Source organism: Caenorhabditis briggsae, assembly GCF_000004555.2.
Source record: "Caenorhabditis briggsae complete genome, chrX, whole genome shotgun sequence".
Lineage (NCBI taxonomy): Eukaryota > Metazoa > Nematoda > Chromadorea > Rhabditida > Rhabditidae > Caenorhabditis > Caenorhabditis briggsae.
In genome coordinates, this window is record NC_013491.2 from 2300445 (window position 1) to 2322848 (window position 22404).

The 22404-nt window shown below is 36.5% G+C and overlaps 3 protein-coding genes across 3 annotated transcripts; 2 read left to right on the plus strand and 1 right to left on the minus strand.

Moving 5' to 3' along the window:
* Positions 1 to 434: 434 nt before the first annotated feature.
* On the plus strand, positions 435 to 7448 carry CBG16083 (the record flags this gene model as incomplete). Its single annotated transcript, XM_045238886.1, has 12 exons — positions 435 to 600; positions 3512 to 3643; positions 3689 to 3739; positions 3825 to 3976; positions 4405 to 4643; positions 4693 to 4894; positions 5327 to 5467; positions 5561 to 5734; positions 5829 to 5960; positions 6052 to 6146; positions 6193 to 6394; positions 7350 to 7448. The coding sequence occupies 12 exons, from the start codon at positions 435 to 437 to the stop codon at positions 7446 to 7448; spliced, it is 1785 nt and encodes a 594-aa protein (XP_045095919.1).
* Positions 7449 to 8012: 564 nt separating this feature from the next.
* On the minus strand, positions 8013 to 9444 carry Cbr-glb-17 (the record flags this gene model as incomplete). Its single annotated transcript, XM_002643401.1, has 5 exons — positions 8013 to 8077; positions 8125 to 8221; positions 8279 to 8551; positions 8955 to 9093; positions 9362 to 9444. 5 exons carry the CDS (start codon positions 9442 to 9444, stop codon positions 8013 to 8015), a joined length of 657 nt encoding a protein of 218 aa, XP_002643447.1.
* Positions 9445 to 18818: 9374 nt separating this feature from the next.
* On the plus strand, positions 18819 to 20119 carry CBG16081 (the record flags this gene model as incomplete). Its single annotated transcript, XM_002643400.1, has 5 exons — positions 18819 to 18876; positions 18921 to 18994; positions 19040 to 19124; positions 19486 to 19730; positions 19910 to 20119. 5 exons carry the CDS (start codon positions 18819 to 18821, stop codon positions 20117 to 20119), a joined length of 672 nt encoding a protein of 223 aa, XP_002643446.1.
* Positions 20120 to 22404: the final 2285 nt, after the last annotated feature.

The following is a 22404-nucleotide window of genomic DNA, read 5'->3' on the forward strand; positions in this document are numbered from 1 at the left end:
CTCCCCCCTTTGTTTCTCTCCCAAAGATTCACTGTGCTGTCCAGCAACCCCTGTAATTTGCACGTCGTATAAAATTGAAAATAGACCGATAGACCGTGTTTGAGATGGGGCGAGAGCGTGGAAAGGGCACACGAGACGGGCCGTTTACAACATCTAAAGTTGTTACAGCTGGCATTTTCAATCGTGGCACTCGACGACCGTCTCTTCTTGGGATGAAACTATGGAGTTGGAGACGTGAGTTTTTGAAATTTTCGGAATTCTCTTTTCGAAGTAGATAAGGCTGGCTTTAGACTAGAAATTCAGCGAAGAGCCTCTCAGGTGTGGGCGGATAAAAAACCTTTTATCATCTGCAAGAAAAACAAAAAAAAACAGGGGCAAAGTTCCATCAATTCATTTTTTCTCGTCCTCCTCTCCTTCCACATTTCGCTTGTCCCATGTACTTTGTCTTGGCTGCCAAGAAACAACTAATGCAGTCCGCCACCGACGAATTCTTCTACCATTCTAACATTCCACCGGAGCCAGCTCCAATTCCAGCTCAAACTCTGGAAATCAACGGACACAAATATGTCCTCAATCAGAGATTCAAAAGCATCAAGATTGGTGAGTGATTTACGAGTGACCTCGGAATCTGGCGCTTGCGCGCGCCCATGGATTGTTATGCTAGTTTTTTTGTTGGAATACGAAGGAGAAATGGAATAGAAACTTGTGCGGATATTAGTCATGCTTCTGTGTTGCCTGTGAGTGGTACTAGAAAAACTCCTTTTGCCAGATGTTGAAAGGTTGGTTTGACGTTTTAATTTTGATTTATTAAGCTGTATTATAAAAAAACTCAGTTTAAATTTCTGAATTTCTTAATTTCTGAATTTCCAAATTTCTGAATTTCTGAGTTTTTGAATTTCTGAATTTTCGAATTTCTGAATTTCTGAATTTCTGAATTTCTGAATTTCTGAATTTCTGAATTTCTGAATTTCTGAATTTCTGAATTTCTGAATTTCTGAATTTCTGAATTTCTGAATTTCTGAATTTCTGAATTTCTGAATTTCTGAATTTCTGAATTTCTGAATTTCTGAATTTCTGAATTTCTGAATTTCTGAATTTCTGAATTTCTGAATTTCTGAATTTCTGAATTTCTGAATTTCTGAATTTCTGAATTTCTGAATTTCTGAATTTCTAAATTTCTAAATTTCCATAATTTCTGAATTTTTTGAATTTCTGAATTTCTGAATTTCCGAATTTCTGAATTTCTGAATTTCTGAATTTCTGAATTTCTAAATTTCCATAATTTCTGAATTTTTTGAATTTTCTCCGAAAATGTTCTAAATTTTTTAATGTTTGGATTTCCCGATTTTTTTAAAGTTTTGAAAACTTTTTGAAGTTTTATAATTCTAAATTTCAATTTGCACGCTCTCCCACAGAACAATTCCGAACTGCAAATTAATTTTTGATCTACAGAAAAAAGTTTGGCGCGATCACAATTGCAGGTCTAAAACCATAATTTCAGAATTTTTTATCTGATTTTGTGGAGTTCCAAGATGATTCAAATAATTTTTAAAAAATTAATTAGTGGTTATAGATTAATATATGGTCGTTTTCCGGAAGAAAAAATGTCAAAAATGGTCATTTTGAAAGTTTTTTACAGAAAAAATTTATCTCCTCTTTCAGTTTTTGACATTTCTAAGAGTTCTATAGCTCAAAAAAACCGCAATTATTTTCTCTACATTTTCTATGAGCGAATTTTTAATACGTCTGATAAAACTTTTTTTATAATTCAAAAACCTCATGAAATTGCACAAAATTGCATTTTTGAGTTGTTTTTTGATTATAAAAAAGTTTTATCAGAAGAATTAAAAATTCGTCCATAGAAAATATAGAGAAAATAATTGCGGTTTTTTGAGCTATAGAACTTCTAGAAATGTCAAAAACTGGAAGAGGAGATAAATTTTTTCTGTAAAAAACTTTCAAAAATTATCATTTTTGACATTTTTTCTTCCGGAAAACGACCATACATGAATCTATAACCACTAATTAATTTTTTAAGAATCATTTAAATCATCTTGGAACCCCACGAAATCAGATAAAAAATTCTAAAATTATGGTTTTAGACCTGCAATTGTGATCGCGCCAAACTTTTTCTGTAGATCAAAAATTAATTTGCAGTTCGGAATTGTTCTGTGGGAGAGCGTGATTTGTGTTGAATTTCTGAACATTCGTAACTTTAGAATCTCTAAATCTGCGAATTTCCGAATTTTTCTAATTTCCAATTTTTTGAAAACGTATGAGGAATTTTTTTCAAACTATCTTTTGGATCTTATGACCATCAATCAACATAAAAGCTGTCTGTTTCTGATTATTTCTCTCGCTTATGAATCATCTTGATGCATTGTCAATACAAAAAATTCTGTAAATTCCGCAAAATTTTTGTTGTAAGGTTCCGGATGTAGCTTTGAAGGGGGAAATTATGAATAATAGAAGTATGTGTCGTCGGAAGGACCATACACATCTTCTAGTTGCCGAAAATTAAGGCAAATGGTGATGACCTGTCGGATAATGTGTAAGTTTTGGAGAAGTGGCAGAAAAAAACCTGATTCTTAAAATTCAAAAGTTTTTCTTGAGAATTTAGAAATTCTCAAACTGAAAAACTTGTATAATTTTAGAAGAATTTTAGAAATCTCATTTTACAAAATTTGAATCATTTTAGATACGGTATTTTTCGTTCTGAGACTGTTAGAATTACGTTTTTATTTTAGTTTCATTTTACAGTACTTTTTGAAAAACTTGGTTTCTCCCAATTTCTGTCCCCCCCCATAAAATCATCCAATTCGCTTCAAAAATGGCACAAAGCGGTTTTTGGTTTTGTTTCACGTCCTCTCTCACCTCCTCCGCTTTCCTTTAGGGCGCCATTGCCTCTCGGGTAAATGTACATAATCAAACGCACGGGAAAGCACATACCAAAAAGGGGGGGGGGGGGGGGGGGGCTCTTATCACTTGCACAACTCGTTTTCGAAAAACGGCACACAACCCTTGCTGCTTTTCATGAACTTAACTGTACTACGCGCGGTGCGACTGATCGTCCAATGTGTGCATTTTTCTCTTCGGAAGAGTGCTTTAATTTTTCATAGGCACTTATTTTTTCAGTTGTTTCTTTTTCCCCTAATTCCTATCTTATGACACATTTGTAATGATAACCGTAATCATGAAAATTTAAAAGAATGAGAGGAAAACAAGATACTCAATTTCCCAACCTTTTTTTTCCATTTTGCTTTTAAAAGAGACCCAAACGCCTGCCATAAAAAAAAGGCGCCAAAAGATGCCAAGTCTATCATTTTACACATTCAAAACCAACAAAAATTCGGTCTGGCAAGACGCAAAAAAGAGCCTTATCTGTAACATATTGCCACACATAAAAATGTTTGGTTGGGCGAAACGAAGCGTTTCGCATTAAAACCTCAATCGTGGTCAGATTCAAAACTTGATTATTGATTTATAATTATCAAAAATTTCCATTTTTCAGTCTCCCATCGGTACTCGCCAGTTATTCCGATGTCGGTCGACGAACAAGCGGTACCCCCGGAAATTACGCCTTCAATGGCAGCCAACATTCCACAATTGGTTCATGACCAACTCGCTTCGCAATTCTTGCCGGGTTAGTTTTTTTGTTGGTTTTTTTTGTATTTTTTTGAAGTTTCAGCTTCAAAAAATCTCGGGCAAGCTGGCATGCATCTTTTGAAAACTTATTACAGTGAGTTTTTTCTATAAAATTTGACCCTCTGTGACTCACAAAATGTGCATGAATCAGTGAAAATTACGAAATCTTTATTTTTCAGTGTTCCAAGAAGCCATGTCTCAATATTGTGATGCCACTCACAAGCTTATCATGTCTGCAGACACCGCTGGACACAAATCCAAGCAAGAGGCTCGCGAGCTGTCGAAGGTTTTCAAACAATTTGTGCTTGGAGTCACTGCTCATCAAAAAGTTGTATGTTTTGAATATTTCTGAAATATTTGAAAGGAGTTCTTAACTAGTTTTCATTTCTTTAATAACGCATCTGCTCTGTTTTAAGCTTACAGCTTTTTGAGCTCAATAATCTCAGTTTCTATGAGAGATATCAAAATTTGTCAACTGTTCAAAATATTGATTACATTATCATAAGTACTTTATCAGTTGAAACATTTTTGATAGCTCTTCAAAGAACCGAGATAATTGAGCTCGAAGAAGACGAATAGGTGGTATCAGATAAATTACCGTAATTAAGCTGATTGCGTGGTTATTTTATTTCAATTTTTATAGAATTGAATTTGAAAATTTTCAGTTTGTGCTCTTGAATTGCCAAAAACTTTCATGGTAGATCGAATTTTGGGCAAAATTGATGACAAAAGAAACAAATATAAAACCCTGTTTTCCAGATCACGGAGTTTGAGGCATTGGCACACAAGGTCCATGACTACAGTAATAAGGAGAAAGAGAAATTGAAGGCAGAGTACTCAGAGTACAAAGCAAAGGAAAAGAAGCTAATGAAAAGAAAAAATGGAGAAACCGAAGCGGATATTACCGCGTTCCACAGAAAAGAAGCAGCAAGTTGGGCGAAACAACAAGAATTGAGATACAAATTCTTCAATGATAAACTCCATTCTTGGATTAATGGGTTAGATCAAAAAATAGGAAAAATCGTTCTATAACTTTCTTTCTTATAGATACGTCGAGATTGGAAAGTTGTTCCAAGCCGAGGGTCTTCTTGCTGATCCAGTTGTGGGTGGTGTTGTGGCTGGAGCTGCGGTTGTTGCTCAGCCGGAGCAGTCGGAGCACCACAAGGAGCACAATCATGATTGGCACCACGAGATGCATCAGGAGGCAGCGGTGGTAGTAGCGGAGGAGGCGAAAGAGAAGGCAGAAGAGGTGAGGGAGAGGGACTGATCACCTCTGAAATCCTAAAAATTAGCACAGAATTTGTCGATATTTCTGAAATTTTTTGAGTATACTAAACTAAATACGAGCTTCAAATTTGCCAGCTAAGAACTTTTTTGTAAAAATTCAACGAAATGAGTTAAGCGGCTTCAATGCTAACTTGGCAATTTCGGAGCTTTTTCGTTACAAACGTCATAACGCAGAAAAATGAAATTTGACAAGAAAGTTATCAACTACCAAATTAAGCATTAATTTTGTTTCTTATACTTGAAAATCGGAAACTTCTGGAATAAACTTCTGGATTTTTTCAGAATTTTAAAATACCTGTTTTTAACTTATCAAATCAGAATGTAATACGTTTTCGGTATCTGGCTTGAAAAATAAAAAGAATTAGCAGAAATCACAAGATATATTCTTTTCCAGAAAGTAGATGAAGCTGTTGGAGACAGTAGATCCAACTCCACGTCTTCGGTTGCCACTACATTGGAGGAGTTGCCACGTAGAGATACGGTAGATGCCACCGGAGTGACACTGGTCAGCAATTACAAACGGCAGTCTATTGAGGTGAACTTCAGATTTTTTTTCCCTATAGCTGCCCAAAAACCCTACCAGTCTAGACTTGAATTTTAAAACTCTCTAACAATCAACTTTTTCCAGATTGATCCAATCCCACACCGCCCACAACCAGCTCCACATCCAGTCTCCACTTACATTGCCCCTGCGCCAGTGCCTCCACCAAAACCCACCGTTGAACATCTCCAATACGCTCCAATTCCAGCACGTCACGACGAGCACCAATACGCCCATCTCCATCATCCTGTTGTCGCCGAGGTGAGTTTTTATCATGTGTGTTGTGTGTGCATCTTTGTAATCATTTCGCCTCGCCGAGTTGTTTGTTCATTTGGATGAAATCATGAGTTTCCAGCAAGTGCCTCTTCAGCCTGTTAACAGTGCTCCAGGCGGTGGAAGACGTCCTGGAAGCAGTATTCCAGGCGCTGTCAATGTTTTTGGTTTAGCTTCGAATGCTCAACCAAAAGTCAGCTATACGCCAATTCAAGTGAGTTAAATTAGTTCCATCTAATTGTCATGTTTTTACGGAGACCCTTTTTTCAAAATTTTTTCTTACATTACGTGTTATAATCCTTCAGAATGGCACGCCTTATCAAGTTGTGACTAGTGATTACATTCGCGTCGGCAGAGTCGTCGATAATCCGGTGACCGAGGAACAAATGAATGCGAAAAAGTAAAAAATTAAGTATATAGTATTCAGGAACAAAAATAGTTTGTAGATTCCACGTGGATGCCAGCTACGTCCCCATGGCGTCACCGTCTCACCAACCCCAACATCATCAGCAGCATAGTCGTACAGAGACCAATGATATCTCAGTTCCATCATACTTCAACCCATCCCAGTATGGAAGCATTTTGATTGTCAATGACGATTTCAACGCGTCGTCTGGAGAGCAAATGACTGTGAATCGTGGGGACAAGGTATGAAACTTGAGTTAGAATTAGAAAATACAGTACCGCACAAAAGGCTAATATGTATTGACTTCTTCAGTTGAGTATATATACTGTAAACAAAATCTGAATGCCTCCCAAACCGTGAAATTTGAGCCCATATTTATCATCTCCCGTAGAAGAAATCAAAAAGTGGTCAACGGACCAAATGTTCATTTCAATTAAAAAAAATGTACAGTAGACAGTTTTGTAATACATCATGAAGAAACCAATATACATATTTGAGCTCAAAGGGCACGTATAGAGTTAGCTCCTATTGGAACTAGTACGGTTGAATTCGAAGTTCTTCGGTTTTGAAAAAAGNATATTTTAATGGCAAAAATTGAATTTCCGAAGAATTCAGCTGAAAAAATAGCAAGCAAGTATTCAATCAATTGAAAAATGCTAAATCTTCATTGTTATTCAGAATTTCTTTTTGAAATATAAAATTTTAGAAAGTTGGAATTCTAGAAGAAAAAAAAGGAATTCTAAAAAAATATCATAACGGTGAAGATTTAGCCGAATTCTTCGAAATTCAATTTCTGACATTAAAATATACTTTTTTCAAAACCGAAGAATTTGGAATTCTGATTTTCTGACGTTATCAGAGGCTGCGAAATGTCTGGCTGTGAAATGTCTGGCTGCAAAATGTCCCGCTGCGAAATGTCCGGTTGCGAAATTTCCGGGAGCCACAAAATCAGTTAAAGGAGGCGAGACAGCAAAAATTTCGGGGGACAGTTCGGGGAACGAAATCGCGCCGCGTTTATGTAGACCATCGGTCGACAGGCGCCTTCGCGCCCCCGTAGCTCAGCCGGTAGCGGCGCTGTACCCCTGAGCTGCCTGTCATGAGTTCAACCCCTCATGGGAGTTCCCTATGCAAAATGTCAGGAAAACTTTTTTTTTGGTGTCTGGCCTCCTTTAAAACCTCAAAATCTAAAATTTTCAGGTCATCCTTCTCAAATGCGGATCTCGTGGATGGGTGTTTGTTCGTGACTCGATTTCCAATCGAACCGGATGGGTTCCAGAGCCGTATGTCAATCCTTAACTTTTCAAAAAAATCACGGACCATTTTCTGAAATTGACATTCCCGATTCTAAATTCTTTGATTCCAACCCAGTTTTCCAGCTTTCCGTTTCCAAACTTTCCATTCTATTTCTCAATAACTTAACATACCCAATGATTCCAAAAAATTCCCCGTTTCATGTTTCGATTCAGTGTGCCGTATTTTCATTTAATCCAAATATTTATTCACGCGTTAAGAAATTAAATAAAAATTCGAGAAACAAAAAGCAGAGAAGTTGTAAATTCAGGGCAAAGGTGTCATTATGAGTGTCAGGACAATTAAAATGGGACTTCAGTTTAGGGCTTAACCGATTTCAAGTATTTCAAATTTAATTGTATGTAGGAGAAAAAACTACCTGAAACTATCAGCGCAAGGCAAGAATTGTGCAATTCTGCCAATCATAAAAAAGCTGTAAAAATGCGACAAGGTTCTAAAAATTCCTAGAGTGTTAGGCGAGTCGGTCCTGAGCACATTCCAGAAATTTATAGTACCCTGAAAATGTTTTTAGAGGCAATAATATTTTGAGAAGGAAGAAAAAAAAGGGGGTTAAGCACCAAGGAGTCCATTGTTGTCTTCTTCTTTGCAATTGCGCATGGCTTCCTCCAAGAATCCTGAAATAATAATATTTTCAGAATTATTTTTTCCTCGGAATTCGTACCTCTCTTCATTTCACGAACGATGACAGTCATCAACTTGTTCCATCCCAAACGAGCCAAGCAGTTCTCTCCACTGTACACATTATTAATGTCAGCGATCTGAAAAAAGGTTTGGGCTTAGAATTGGCCCACTTCACCACAGTTATGTACCCCTACCGGGATCGGGTTGGCCTCGGTGTCAACCTTCCCATTCGCAGTTCCATTGCTGTTCGTCTCATCCTTATCCTTCTCCTTAGAGCTGTCCGTCGCGCCGGTGGTCACTTGATCTACAGTAACCTTCTTGAACACAAGCCAGTTGTCAGCACCAAAATTAACTCCTCTGTAGAAATGGATTTGTCCGATGCGGTGCGCCATGTCATAGACACTAGAAATTGGGCAGAAGCCAAGAGATCCGACAGCAGTGTCGAGGAAGTTTTGAATTCGATGAGCCTAGAAAAATTTTTTGGAGCTTACGCACATCAGCGGTTAATAAGATAGACAGAAACATAATTTTTAGTGGATTTTGACCATTTTCAGAAGTCTGAAGCTGGGCTGTCAAGTTCCCTGACACAGATTAAAAACTTTGCATTCATAGAATTTTAGGAAAATTCCTCTAATTGATTTCCGATTTCTGAAAGACTCTTGATTTTCCCATGTTCAATTTGAAAAATGAGTATCAAAAAATATTGTGAATTCCAAGTTTTCAATCTAGGTCTGTTTTAAAATCTCCAAAATTATCAAAGTGGTCGGACACTTGACAGCCTACTTCCAACTTCCTGAAAATGGTAAAAATAAACTGAAAACACGTTTTTGTACATCTTATTGACCGGTACTGTGAATGGTTCTAGAGTACCTGCAAATGAAATTCCTTGCTTTGATTCAACGCACGAATGTCCAGACTCTCACTCTGAATTCCAAAATATTCGGCAAACTTGGGACGTTTCTCAATCAACGTCTGCAGAATTTTCTTCCCAACGTTGTCGGTTTTTGCGCTGCAAATGGAAATTGTAATTTTCAAAAAAAATGAATGATTATGCATAATGGACATCGATCAAAACCTAATTCGTGCTGCTGTAAGACGACGTAACGCGTGATGATGATGCTTCTTAATGAAATTCAGTTTACTTATATGGCATTCTTAAGACAAATGATGTCTGGTATAAAATTGGTTTTATAGAATACGGAAAAACAAGAAGGATTAATATTAATTGATTTCTCTTCTTATAAGATCTGGAAGAGAATTTCAGAGGCTATACTCACCGAATCCATACTTCGCGAATCGCTGAAACCTCCTCATCCGACATCTCGGTGGTCATGCGTTTTTTGCTGCTGCACAATCCCATTTTTTTTTCTTTTCTTTTGTCGAATTTAGAATTCTTTTAGAATCTGAAAATTACAATTATCTGAAAAAGTATAAAAATCCACACATGAATATTAAGAAGAACGGGGAATGTCATTTCATAGAGACGAAGAGACCTTCTCCACCCAAAACTTCATGATGAATTATTCATTTTCAACTAGAGGGAGTATTCAAGGGGATATGAGGGGTTGGACGACTCTATTCCAGGTACTTCTTCACGTTCTTGCCATGAACTTGCCTATGCATTTTTATGTATAAGATTAGACACCTAGGTGACATTTTTCAAGGTTTGCGAAGGTGGAATACGTGATCTTCTATGAAAAACGAGGAGAAAAGTTCAAATTTAATGGGAAAATTCGACCTTTAAAGGATTTATAAAAAGGGAGGATCCCTTTAAGTTCCAGAAGTTGAGCTTCAATTGAATTATGGGAAATTCCAAAGAAGCAAAACAAGAACAAAGATTCTTGGGAAAAATCAGAAACCTGAGATTTAAAATTTGAAACATTTCGAGATTCTGGAAATCCCTTACTTACTCATTCATCCCTAACTCTGAAATATTTATTAATTTCATGGCGTCTAAAATAGAGCAGCCCAGGGAGTTGTTTAAATTTTATTTCTTAAGAGTTGAAAGTTCAAAAACCTAAATTCCAAATAAAAATTCAATTCCAGTGAGTGGGGCCCTGGAGTTGAAAAACCAGCGTCTGCTGTAAGGTCATGGCAATTGGCGACTCTCAGTTAATTGAATTTTGGGACCCACTAACCCAAAAAAAAATTAAAGATGCAGTATGAGAATAAAAATAAGGAAAAAGAAGACAATGGTAGAAAATAAAAGGAAATAATGAAAATAAGAAGAGGGACTGGTGACACTAACCGGAAAAAGAAAATGAATGAAATGAAATGAAAAATAGGTTGGATTGCCATTTTCCAGAATGGAAGAATAGGCGGGGTTCGTTGACCGCGTAGATTAACAACACCATCATTCAATTCCAGTAGCTAATTGGAAATTTGTGCATCAAAACCAATTAACCGGGAATTAGCAACGTCACGGAATTCTCATTCTTGAAACTCAAGCTAGCTTCTAATGCGTTTCTGATTGCTTCGACGTGTACAGTTGTCGGCGTGTCATCACGAATTCAATTTTCTAGAAGCACTTGGAATTTTCTAGTCTCACGACCTTTGGAAGGGGAGAAAGCAAGAAAAAGCGAAGCACAAAAAATAAGAGAAAAGAATTGAAACCTATCTTATGGTGCGGAAATTACATCGGCGGCTGACTGATGTGTTGGAAAACGGGGACCCGAGTAATTGTTAGACATGTAGAGGGAATCAATTTTAGGAATTCGAATTTGAATAGTTGAGTTAGCCTCATACACACACACGGAAGTGACAATTAAGTGGAAGCCATTGCGACCACCCCGAAGACTTGACTCATAGTTTAGTTTAGTTTAATGAGTTTATGAATTTCAAAATTATGAATGACGTTAGCTTGTGAAGTGAAATGTGTTGTGTGTCTGTGTTTCTCTAAATAGCCATTTTATAGATTTTATTGAAGAATTACAGGTTTTGAATCAAATTATCTAATTTACATTGATTTTTGAATTGTCTAGATCGGGTTTTCATTTCTTTCCTTTCTTTCAATTCTTTCAATTTTGAAATTTTGAGAATGCACCGTAACGTTTAGTAGGATTACTGTAAGCATCATTAGACAGTAGTGTAGGATTATTGTAGGCACCGTTGGAGTCTCAATCTTTCAATCTTCAAGGCAGTTTCCGAAGCTCCGGGACGTTTCAGAGCCCGACGTTTCAGAACCTTCAGAAAGTTTCTGTATTTTGCATAGTGTTTTTTGCAACTTTCAATTAATTGTTTTTTAATTTACATTCGTTCTTATCAACAGTATTTCGAATAATGATAGCATCACACTCGGAAACTCTCGAAAAATCGAAAAAAATGGACATTATGGACAAAACGATGTCATTCCTAAAAGTATGCAAAAATGAAAATTATATACAGGCAATGTTTTGCGTACTTTTAGACTGTTTTCGAAATTTTCATTGTTTCGATTTTTTGAGAGTTTCCGCAAAATGTGAACCGATCATTATTTGGAGTACGGTAAATAAGAACAAATAAAAAAGCAGAAAAACAACATATCGAACAAAATGACAAACGCCGGGTTCTGAAATGTCGAGTTCTGAAAGGCCGTGGTTCTGAAACGTCGGGTTCTGGAACGTCCCGGAGCCGTTTACGAATATTTTGAGTAAGATTAACTCAGTTATGGATCCCAAATATATTTTTTTAATTGATCCTTTTAAATTTTCCGAATTTCATAACTGCAGTATACGTCAAAAATATATTATGATTGAATTTTTACACCTAAAAAGTAGTTCAGAATTTTCTGATTCATCTAAAATTTGCAGTGGTTACTAAACATATTCAGAAATTCAATTTTGTGATTGACAACTTTTTTTTACAACTCCCATAAAACGAGATATCTCTCACTTCGACCTACTGTTGGACAAACGACATTTCTCATCCATATGGAATTTGGCAAAAAAGTTGACAATTACAAAACTGAAGCTCTTTTTTTTTGTTTAGTATATTTTGAAGTTTTCAGAGCAATGTAAAAAATTTAAAATGTTTTTAGCACTCCAAGGTTGATATCTCCCTCGGAAAATACTTAATAGATCTACTTTTGAATACATAATCTATTGTTGATACCCTGATAGTTTACCCTGATGTTATCTAATTCCTTTTGCAAGTTTCGGTTTAAAAATTTCTAACCTACTAACTGCCCACACTTTGTAAATATGGCATCACTGACATAAAGTCAACAGAAAATGAAGCGCAAAAGTTCGAGCACCTTTTTTTGCTCGACGATCACAGATCGCACTCTAAGAAGCGTTCCAAGTTATTTATGACGATAGATCTTCTGAGAAAAAGAGGAGGTACATATTTCATGGATATGTCAACTTTAAGATGCATAGGAATTGATATCGAACATTTGTGCAGCAGAAAAGTAAAAAAAATAATAATTGCAAGAAAAAGTTCTGAATGATCAATTATAGAAAGATTTCACATTTCATATTTTATGAGGTTATGTCATTTAGAATTTTGAAAACTTTCGATTACTCATAATTTGAGAAAGCGAGAAAATATAAATAAAATTGTTTTTCGGTACCATCTCAGGCGTCGCCGGTTACTTCTGGCCGGAGCTTGGTCAGATTCCGGCAAAGACATTGTGGGAAGCCGACTAAGATCCGACAAATTACCGGCCAGCTTTCGACCTCTTTACACGCAGCGCCTTCAAATTCAGGCCAAAATCTGACTTGTCCGTCCCACTGCTGTCAGTGGGCAGCTTCTGACCGAAATCTGATCAAAATCCGTCCAAAGGCCAAACCCCCCTCAACTTCCGTCTAGAAGTTGCAAGCCGACAGCCGAGATATTTGTTCTAGAACGTGATCATATTGAATTCTTCACTAATTGGAATTTTGAGGATTCTAAAAAACGATATTATCGCTGAAATCGCTCCAAAATATGTCTAAGAAAATACTAGAAATAATGAAAGACGTTCTAAACTGAAAAAATCTATTTTCAGAAACTGGCAACATTAATTTCCATGTTAGGGTGGAATCTTGTTTTCCGGTTGCACACTCATTCACTATTCATTACTAATTACCATTTAAAATTATTCAAATTGCACTTTTAATTTATTTTCTCGTCTTTAGGAACTTTTTTTAGAAAAAAAATAGATAAGGAGGACGGAAAAAGCTTCTAAAAATTTGAAAAAAACCAGAGAATCCGGAAAAACGTAAATTCCAGGGTTGGCTTTTGAATTGTATACTATTTTCTTCTCAATCAAGGAAAAGTTGAGATTGAATAAAAAAAGAAACCGGAAATCAAGAACACACTCCCTCTGAACATAGGAGGATATATCCGGTGTATAGTAATAATTAGCCAAGGTGAGTCAGAGAACAAAGGATTTGGAATTTCATTTTCGGACCATTTGGAGAGGAAGGAACTAAATGAAAACCCTTACTTTTGAATGATTCTAAATACTGGAAAACAAGCTAAACTTGGTTTTTTAAAATCATGTTCAAGATATTCTGAAAATGACAAATTTGGCTCAAAGTGGCTCCGCCCGTACCACAATACGTTCAATTTTTTTGGGGCTGGCGGTCCCATCTTGCTTCTCGGAAAAATCGGAAGAGACCAGCTTTTCTAAAACTCTCCTAATTGTTAACTTTGAGCCAATTTATCTCACTTCCTGTAAAAGATATCAAAAAGTGGTCAACTGATAAAATGTTTAACAAAACATCAGTAGCATTTTATCAGTTGACCACTTTTTAATACCATTCACATGAAATGAGTTCGAAATGGACAGTTCTGGTGGGATTCTGTTAGAGTGTTCACAGTGTCAAGAATCGCAGACTTTTTTTTTCGAAAATTCGAAAACTTCTCAAAACTCCGTAAGAAACGCGTACAGAGAAACGCGTACAGCATCGAAGCTGACTGAGGACACCGGAGAAAGCGGAAGAGTCCAGTTTTTTCAAAAAACTCTCGTAATTTTCAACTTCGAGCCAATTTATCTCAGTTCCTTTGAAAGATATCAAAAAGTGGTTAACTAACAAAATACTCTTGATTTTATGATAAACACTTTATCAGTTGAATACTTTTTGATATCTTTCACAGAGATATATTAGCTCAAAGTTGTTGGTTTGGGAGCATTGTTCAGTTCTTCTCAACCGTTGATCCCCAATTTTTGACTTTGTCGAGAATTCTTGAATGTTCTAGACCCCCTAGTCTATTACACTAGCTTTTCTTGTTGATTTTTGAGGATTGCAAGTAATAGTGAATTTACAATACACAGGAATCAACCCAACAAGAAAAGCAGTTTTCTTCACTTCATGCAAACAGTGTATCCCGTTTGTAAATAGAGCTTGTCGAGCATGAAGACGAGTATAACTTGTTAACTCCAAACAATATATCGTGCTCTTCCTTAACGTTTTTTCTTGCTCTGAGGAGCAAAGGGCACATGCAACATGAACGCAAATAAACCTTCTTTCCGTTTTTTCATCCCTTTCTATATTCCGATCAAATTGTTTGTGGCGTGTGAGTGTCTTTTAATATAATATAACAGTTTTGTTTGCTTAGTAATTTATTTCTGGATTCCAAAAGTCAGTAATAGTTTTTTTTTCATTCTTCACACTCAATTTATTTACCAATATTCCCTTCAATTTCACAAGTCAACAGATCTACTGACTCTTTGAACTTCTCCAGGACTACTGTAACAAACACGTGACACGTAACTTCAAGTGTTTACATTTATTTTGTTTCAAAAATGTTACTTTTTGGATTTGGCAAAAAAAAAATTAGTAGAAAAGCAGAAATTTCTCTTCCGAGGTCACTCTGAGACCACAGAATTGAGCCAAAAGTAAATGACTACTGTTTGGTGGTGCTCGACGAGCACAAAAAATTGCTGAAGTGTGTCTTGGTTGGCAGGATTAGACTTTTAGCATTGGCAAAAGGTCAGTGGAGTACCAATGAGCACATTCCTGAGGGAAGCTCAAAAGTTCATTGTGCTCTTTGAAGATGATGATGGTGTTTGCAGTTAATTACAATATTTTGATTGAATTTTTTTGTTTGTTTGGTCAAAACATCCTTAACATTCAGCCATCAATGATTTTGAAGATCTCAAAAACACTTAATACCTAATCTACGAACTGTAAAAGGGTGAAATTCAAAAGTCAAGAATAATTATTTGCCAAGTGTCAAGTAGCCCGTGAAAATTGAAAAGAAAAATTGAAGAATCAAAATATTTTTGGGAGAAAAAAGGTGAAAATATTTATTTTAGACTTTGTCACCAGTTGAGAGAACAAGTAGAGAGAAGTGTGGCTATTGTTCTGGGAAATGTTAGAATTGTCAAAAACTCAAATTTTCAGGATTTTGGATGGGCCCGGACCGGCTAGTTCCGGCCTGAAGTCTTTCCAAAACGACATTTCCGCCAAATGAAAAGTATGCACACAAATTTCTCAGAAATTTCAATTTTTGAAATATGAAAAACCCAGGCTATGAATTTTCAGATATGCTGAATAAGTGAAGTATCACGGAATATTTTTTAGTAAATTAAAACCATTTTTCACATCTTTTCGCTGATTTTCCTAAAAAAAATATTTGTGTGAAAATCAAAATATTAAAACTGAGAGTCCTCTGCCCAAAAACTAATAGGAGGCCACTCAATGCTTGCACTTTAAGCTCAATCGTCTCGATTTCTCTGATAGATATCGGAAATCTGTCAACTGATAAAATGTTGATGATATTCTGACAAATATTTTATCAGTTGACAAATGTTTGCTATCTTTTATAAGAATTGAGATAATTGAGCTCAAAGTGCAAATATAGGGTGACTTCCTATTGGAGCGTTCACGGTATTCTTGAAATAGACGGAAATAATGTGAACAAACCCGGAAAAAAAAATGAAAAAAAGGACCTTCTTCTCGATTTGTCCATTTTCAAAATATTTTATTCATACCGTATTGGTACCCCCCCCCCAAATCACCCCCGCGCACTCATTTCCTGCTACACTCTGTCCCCAAACATATGTTTGTGCTCTGCTCCCCTGCAAAGACATCCAGTTTCTTCATTCTTCTTTTCTGTGTAACCTCTCCCCGTGTCAAACAGTTACACTATGTATGAACAGTTTGACCTGTAGTACTACACAAGACAACAATTAACCCCCTCCTTTTTAACAACGCTTCCAGTTCCTAACCACAATAAGTTTCTTTATTTTTTTGGAAAGTGAATGTTTCTAGAAAAAAGGAGAGACAATTAGTTGTATCAAGTGGAGGGGTCAGATACACAAAGGAAATTATGCGTTACTACTTTTCTCTGTCCATTGTTACCCCCTCATTTGAAACTTTCTTGGTTTTTTTTTGTCTTTGGAAAATTTTCTTTAACCCTGGGGTCCTAAGATGATGATCTTTTGAAATGTTATTGTTCCATTATTCAATAAAAAAACAGGTGACACACTAGAGACCACCCCAAGGATAGTAACCACAACAATCACGTAGTACTAACAGAAGGAAATCCAGTTTTTTTTTTTGAAATGACGAGAATGGTTGACACGAGAGTCGTTCACACAAATTGGTTGGAATTTAAGGAACAGAGTGATTGAAAAAATTGAATTTGAAACGTGAATAATTCAAAAACAAGTGATTAAGAAAAAATGACAAATCGAATGAGTGGTCGAAAACAAATATCCCTGGAAGAACCATCTGGAAGAATCAGGTTTTATACAATATCAAAACAATCTGTAAAAAATTAAGATGAAGATTGATTATCAAAATTGGTTGAATGACAACAATTTGAACTCATTCAAAAACCAATCAATCAAAGTTTGAAATGAAATCTTATCGCGGACCATCTGGAAAAAGTCGAAAATTGAAACTATACATCAAAATTGACTAGACTGGTGGAACAAGGGGAGACTCGAGATTTTTTAGTTTCAAATGTTGAATTGTGGCAGTTTAAAAAAATAACCAAATCATTTAATTTCTCTGAAAGCATCTGGAATTTTCAAAAAAATATCATTAATAAGTTGGCGAATTCTTTCAAGTTTCATTTTTGATTATGATACCGTATTCGCACTGATAGAAACGCAGCCTATACGTGGATTTTGAGCTCAATTATCTCGGTTTTTATGAGAGAACCGAAATGATTAAAATTGAAGTGAACGTATGTTAAAGGCTTCTATCAGAGTGAATGCGGTAATTCAATGGTTATTTTTGGGCAGAAGGGCATCGCCGCTACAGTAATACGGACTAATAGATATGTTTTGAATTACAAAAATATTTTTACGGTTTTCAAGTACTTTTCTACTGATAGGAACATTTTTTTCCTGATAGATAAAAATCGAAAATTCGCGAAATTCCAAAAAATTGAAAAACTGAAAAATTGACTTTTTTTCGAATTTCTAAACGTCATACTTGTCACGAGCCGGGCCGGGCCGGGCCAAAATGAAAAATTCTCCGGCCCGGCCCTGTCGGCCCGGGTCAGATTCCAAAATTTCGAAGTTTTTTGAAAATTTGTGAAGTTTTCATCACAATTGCTATAAATTTTGAAGTTTCGATACTTTTATAAGGGCGGATAATAAGGAATAAGTCTGTATGCTGTCCATTCGTCTGTATTATCACTGTATTGAAACGTCTGGTAGTGAAATGGAATAAGGAAGTTGTTTTTCAGGTGGAATTCAAAATAAATTTTTATCAAAATTTTTCAAAAAATCACCTACCCGAGCCGACCGGGCCGGGCCGGCCCGGAAGAATTTTTTCCGACCCGGCCCTGACCCGGGTCGGCCCGGAATTTGACAAATATGCTAAACGTGATCCAACAGGAAAAGCATATTTAAAACTTTTGCAGTCTGTAAGCTATCCATTTGTCTGTATTATCACTGTATTGAAACTTCTGGTGGTGAAATGTCGTAGTTACAAAACGTCGAAGCTTCCCGAAGTCTTTTTTACCCTTGCGAACATTCCTACAATCCAACAGCGCTCAAATTCCCCCAAAAAGGACACAAATCTTCGGTTCAACCTTCGTTTCAAAGAAATCAGCGAAGTTTGATCGTTTCGAAAAAGTGAAAACGAGAGAGAAATTGGTCATCAAGATCATCACGGAAACGATATAAGATTACTCTATCCATCATCATCATCATAATGTGTTCTATTCTTCCATTCGATTCTAGTAAATGCATTTTTTTCCTGTATTTTTTCTTTCCCGGGGTTAACTGCAAATTGTTGACATTGATTTGACATGATTATCCTTTCATAATCTATCTTAAGCAAAAGCCAAAGAGGAAAAAAAACTAGTTGGTTTATTTCTAAAAAATTTTTCTCGGTATTTTCTTTTCTGCCAAGTAATAAATTGAAATAGATCTCCTATGGTTTGCAATATTGTCACAGTAAACAAGCAGCTTCTTGAAGCGCAAATAAAGGGTTTTTGTATTTTTTGTTGATTTTTCTAAATTTTTAGGTTGGAAAGTACGATTTTTTGGATTCAAAAGAGCCAAAACACCAAAAACAACCATTCTATTTTTCAATTTCGCATGAATATTCATATTTTTAATATTTCCTCAAAGCTCAAACACAGACAGTAGACATCTTAGGTGTTTGTTCAAACAGTTTTCTCTCTACCTTCACTTCCCACCACGCCCTCTCTCTGCGCATCACAAACCCTCCGCCCTCTTTTCCCTATTTTTCTCTAAACACTCCCACTTAATGGATACTTTGGTATGAAGATGGTATAAAAGTGGCAACGGGGCCGATAGGTGACAGTCATCTAGTCTCGAAGAACTCGAGAAAAAAAACAAGAATGGCATTTTGGCAGCTCTCATGTGCGGCTCTTCTTGCCCTGGCGGCAGCACAACCAGGTATTTTTGTTTTCTAGAATTTTTCAATCATTTTAAAAGTTTAGGACCAAAAATGGTCGACGAAACCACCCGCTGGAGCCAATGCAGAGATACCAACCAATCTATCTACGACTTCCAGGTACTGTATCTTTTTATTTTTCTCTTAAAATCCTATTCTTTCCAGGTCGAGACTCTCCAAGGAGAATACACGGATCTCAGCCAGTACCGCGGACAGGTGCTTCTGATGGTCAACGTTGCCACTTTCTGCGGTTAGTGTTTCCGCCTTAAGACGGAAGATAAGATATCCTCTAATCATTAGATTTACAAGATCTATATCTCTTTTTTTTCAATGCTGGATGCGTTTCTGCAGACACATTCAAAACCCTATAGGGGATAGAAATAGGAGAAAAACGCTATTCCATAAAAATTTGAAAGTGAAAGTTTATATACTTTTTGACGAGGGAATAGTATCGTTTGAAACATTTTGATAGAATAGGGGGATTCGCCTAAAAAAGAAACACATGACTGATCAATTGGCGCCATTCAGACGGACTCCTCTTTTTTTCGATTAAATCAAATCAAATTGAACCAAAAATTCAAAAACCCTTCATGAACAAGAAGATTTTTCAGCCTACACTCAACAGTACACTGATTTCAACCCTCTGATCGAAAAGTATCAGTCACAGGGATTCACGCTTATTGCCTTCCCATGCAATCAGTTCTACTTGCAAGAGCCAGCTGAGAACCACGAGCTCATGAACGGAATCATGTACGTGCGCCCTGGAAACGGATGGAAGCCACACCAGAACTTGCACATCTATGGAAAATTGGAGACCAATGGAGACAACCAACATCCAATCTACGAATTCGTCAAGGTTAGACTTTTTCTTGGTCTCTCTACAAAAGATTACAGCTAAAGGGTCATTTCTTCGGTCTCCAAGGTCGAATAACAAAAGAATTAATAAAACACAATGGCATTGTTGTTCCAAATGGCAATGGTCTTCTTCATCTTTTTCTTCCTCTTTGCCTCCCCATAATTCTTCTTACCTTGCAGGAGTCTTGCCCACAAACTGTTGACAAAATCGGAAAGACCGACGAATTGATGTACAACCCAGTTCGCGCATCTGACATCACATGGAACTTTGAGAAGTTCCTCATTGATAGAAATGGACAGCCACGATTCCGTTTCCATCCAACTGCCTGGAGCCACGGAGACGTTGTCACCCCATTCATTGAGCAACTTCTTGCTGAGCCAGCCAACTAAACTGGGCTTTCCATATCAATCAAAGTTATTTCATTTCATTCCAATGTGTGTGTATACTTCCGTAGTCCCACATGTGTCAATCAGGGGTTGACCTGTTGTCTTGTATAGCCGACTTAATAAGCTATTGTGTTCCGTTTTAATTGCCTCCGGGTTCCCACCAAAAACAGTCTTCTCGTTTCATGTATTTACGATTTCGTCAAAAATAAAGTAGAATAATGAAATCACTATTTTTATGAAATTTTCATTCTTGTCCACAAAATGTTCAAAAATTGAACGTTTCACTTTGATAAGAAACAGTGTTCGGGTTTCAACANAACGAATTTGTTAAATAATAAAATCTAATAATATAAACAAGAATGGAATGTTACAGTTAACGTTCCTTCCGCCCACTTTGATAAGAATATGTGTTCTCAATAAGAAGACACTAAGAGGTGGAATTCTGAACAATCTTCTCAAATGTAGTTCCATTTATGAAAAATTTGGAAACTAGAGAAAAACTGGGAAATTGCCAAGAATTGCGATTTAACAAAATGATAGAGAGTTCAAAAAAGATGAAAAGACTAGAATTATAGGAACTGCCAAAAAGACGACGAACAGAAAAGTTGGGCTTGAGAAACAGGAAAATTTTGAAACAATATTTTTGAAAAATAACGTCACTGTTGGGTTCTACTCACAGGAGGATACAGCGATAAATTCGAAAATCTAGAAGGTTCGCAGAATTTTTGGTATTCCAATTTGACCGGAATATTTTAGCGAATATTTTTAGAATGGTATTTGCTAGGCTAGAATAACACCATGATATTTTTTCTTTTAATGTAAAAAATTGAAATATTGAAAATGTGCATTTTTCGACATTTGAGATCATGGTACATGATACAAATATCTTAGGTTTGCTTCGGATCAACTGATTTTTTATGAAAAATCATTCAAATCTCGGGAAACGAATATGGTGAATTTGTTTGATGTACAATTTTTTTAAAGGATCACTGAAGATTCGATTATTTCAGATGTTCAGATTGTTTTGGGACATACACATCGTATTTTCACGAACCGAAGCCCGCCCATTACGTGCACTTTGAGCTTAATTATCTTGGTTCCCATCAGATCTTTAAAAACTTGTCAATTGATAAAGTATTGGCAATAATATGATAAGTAACTTATTAGTTGAAAGTTTCTCGATATCTTTAAAAATAACCAAGATAATTGAGCTTAAAGTCTAGGTAGGCTTTCATTTTTCTGTTTTTTTTTCACAATTTTTTTATTCGTTTCAGTTCATTTTCCAGCTTGTGTAGTTTCACAAAAAATTTTCTAATCCTAAAATAAAGCTCATCTAACTTTTCTAAATTTTATGCCCCTACACCACTTTTGCGCCGCCAACTCGAGAAGTATAGTCTTGTCGAATTTTTTCTTTTAGTCGTCAACAAAATATATACACTGTAACATTTTCCAGGTATCTCAAATTTCAATTTTTCGCCAACAACTATAGAAAATACTTTGTTTGAACATAGGTCATTGCAAAGAGGCGGCGAAACAGTAAGGAAATAGAAATGGCGTTCATTTATTTGAAATTCTAGCGGCTCTAGTGTTTTTTGACTCTTATATGAACTCTTGTACCAACTTTTGTTCACAAGTGGGAGGAGTTTTGTAACCTATTTCAAAAATCGAATGCCAACAGCCCGATCGGGGGTGCCTTGCTCAAACAATGTAATCACATTGACACGCCTACCTCCCCCACGAGGGGTGTCTGTATATAAAGAATTGGGTGCTGGCAAACAAGATACAATACATCTCAACCAGTAACAATGGCTTCGTCTTGGGCTCTGGCGTTGACAATTTCGCTGGCAACAGTTTTGAACGTTTTTGGAAGTGAGTTGAAGAACATTTTGAACTTGATTTTAAAGGAGGCCAGACACCAAAAAAAAAGTTTTCCTGATATTTTGCATAGAGAACCCCCATGAGGGGTTGAACTCATGACAGGCAGCTCGGGGGGTACAGCGCCGCTACCGGCTAAGCTACGGGGGCGCGAAGGCGCCTGACGACCGATGGTCTACATAAGCGCAGCGCGATTTCGGCCCCCGAACTGTCCCCCGTAATTTTCGCTGTCTCGCCTCCTTTAAGAAATAAAGTTTCCAGGTGCTGAAATTGATGAGACTCTTCGCTGGAAAGAATGTAGAAATACTAACCAGAGTATCTATGACTTCCAAGTTGAGACACTACAAGGAGAGTATACCGACTTGAGCCAATATCGAGGAAAAGTGATAATGGTTGTAAACGTCGCTACTTTC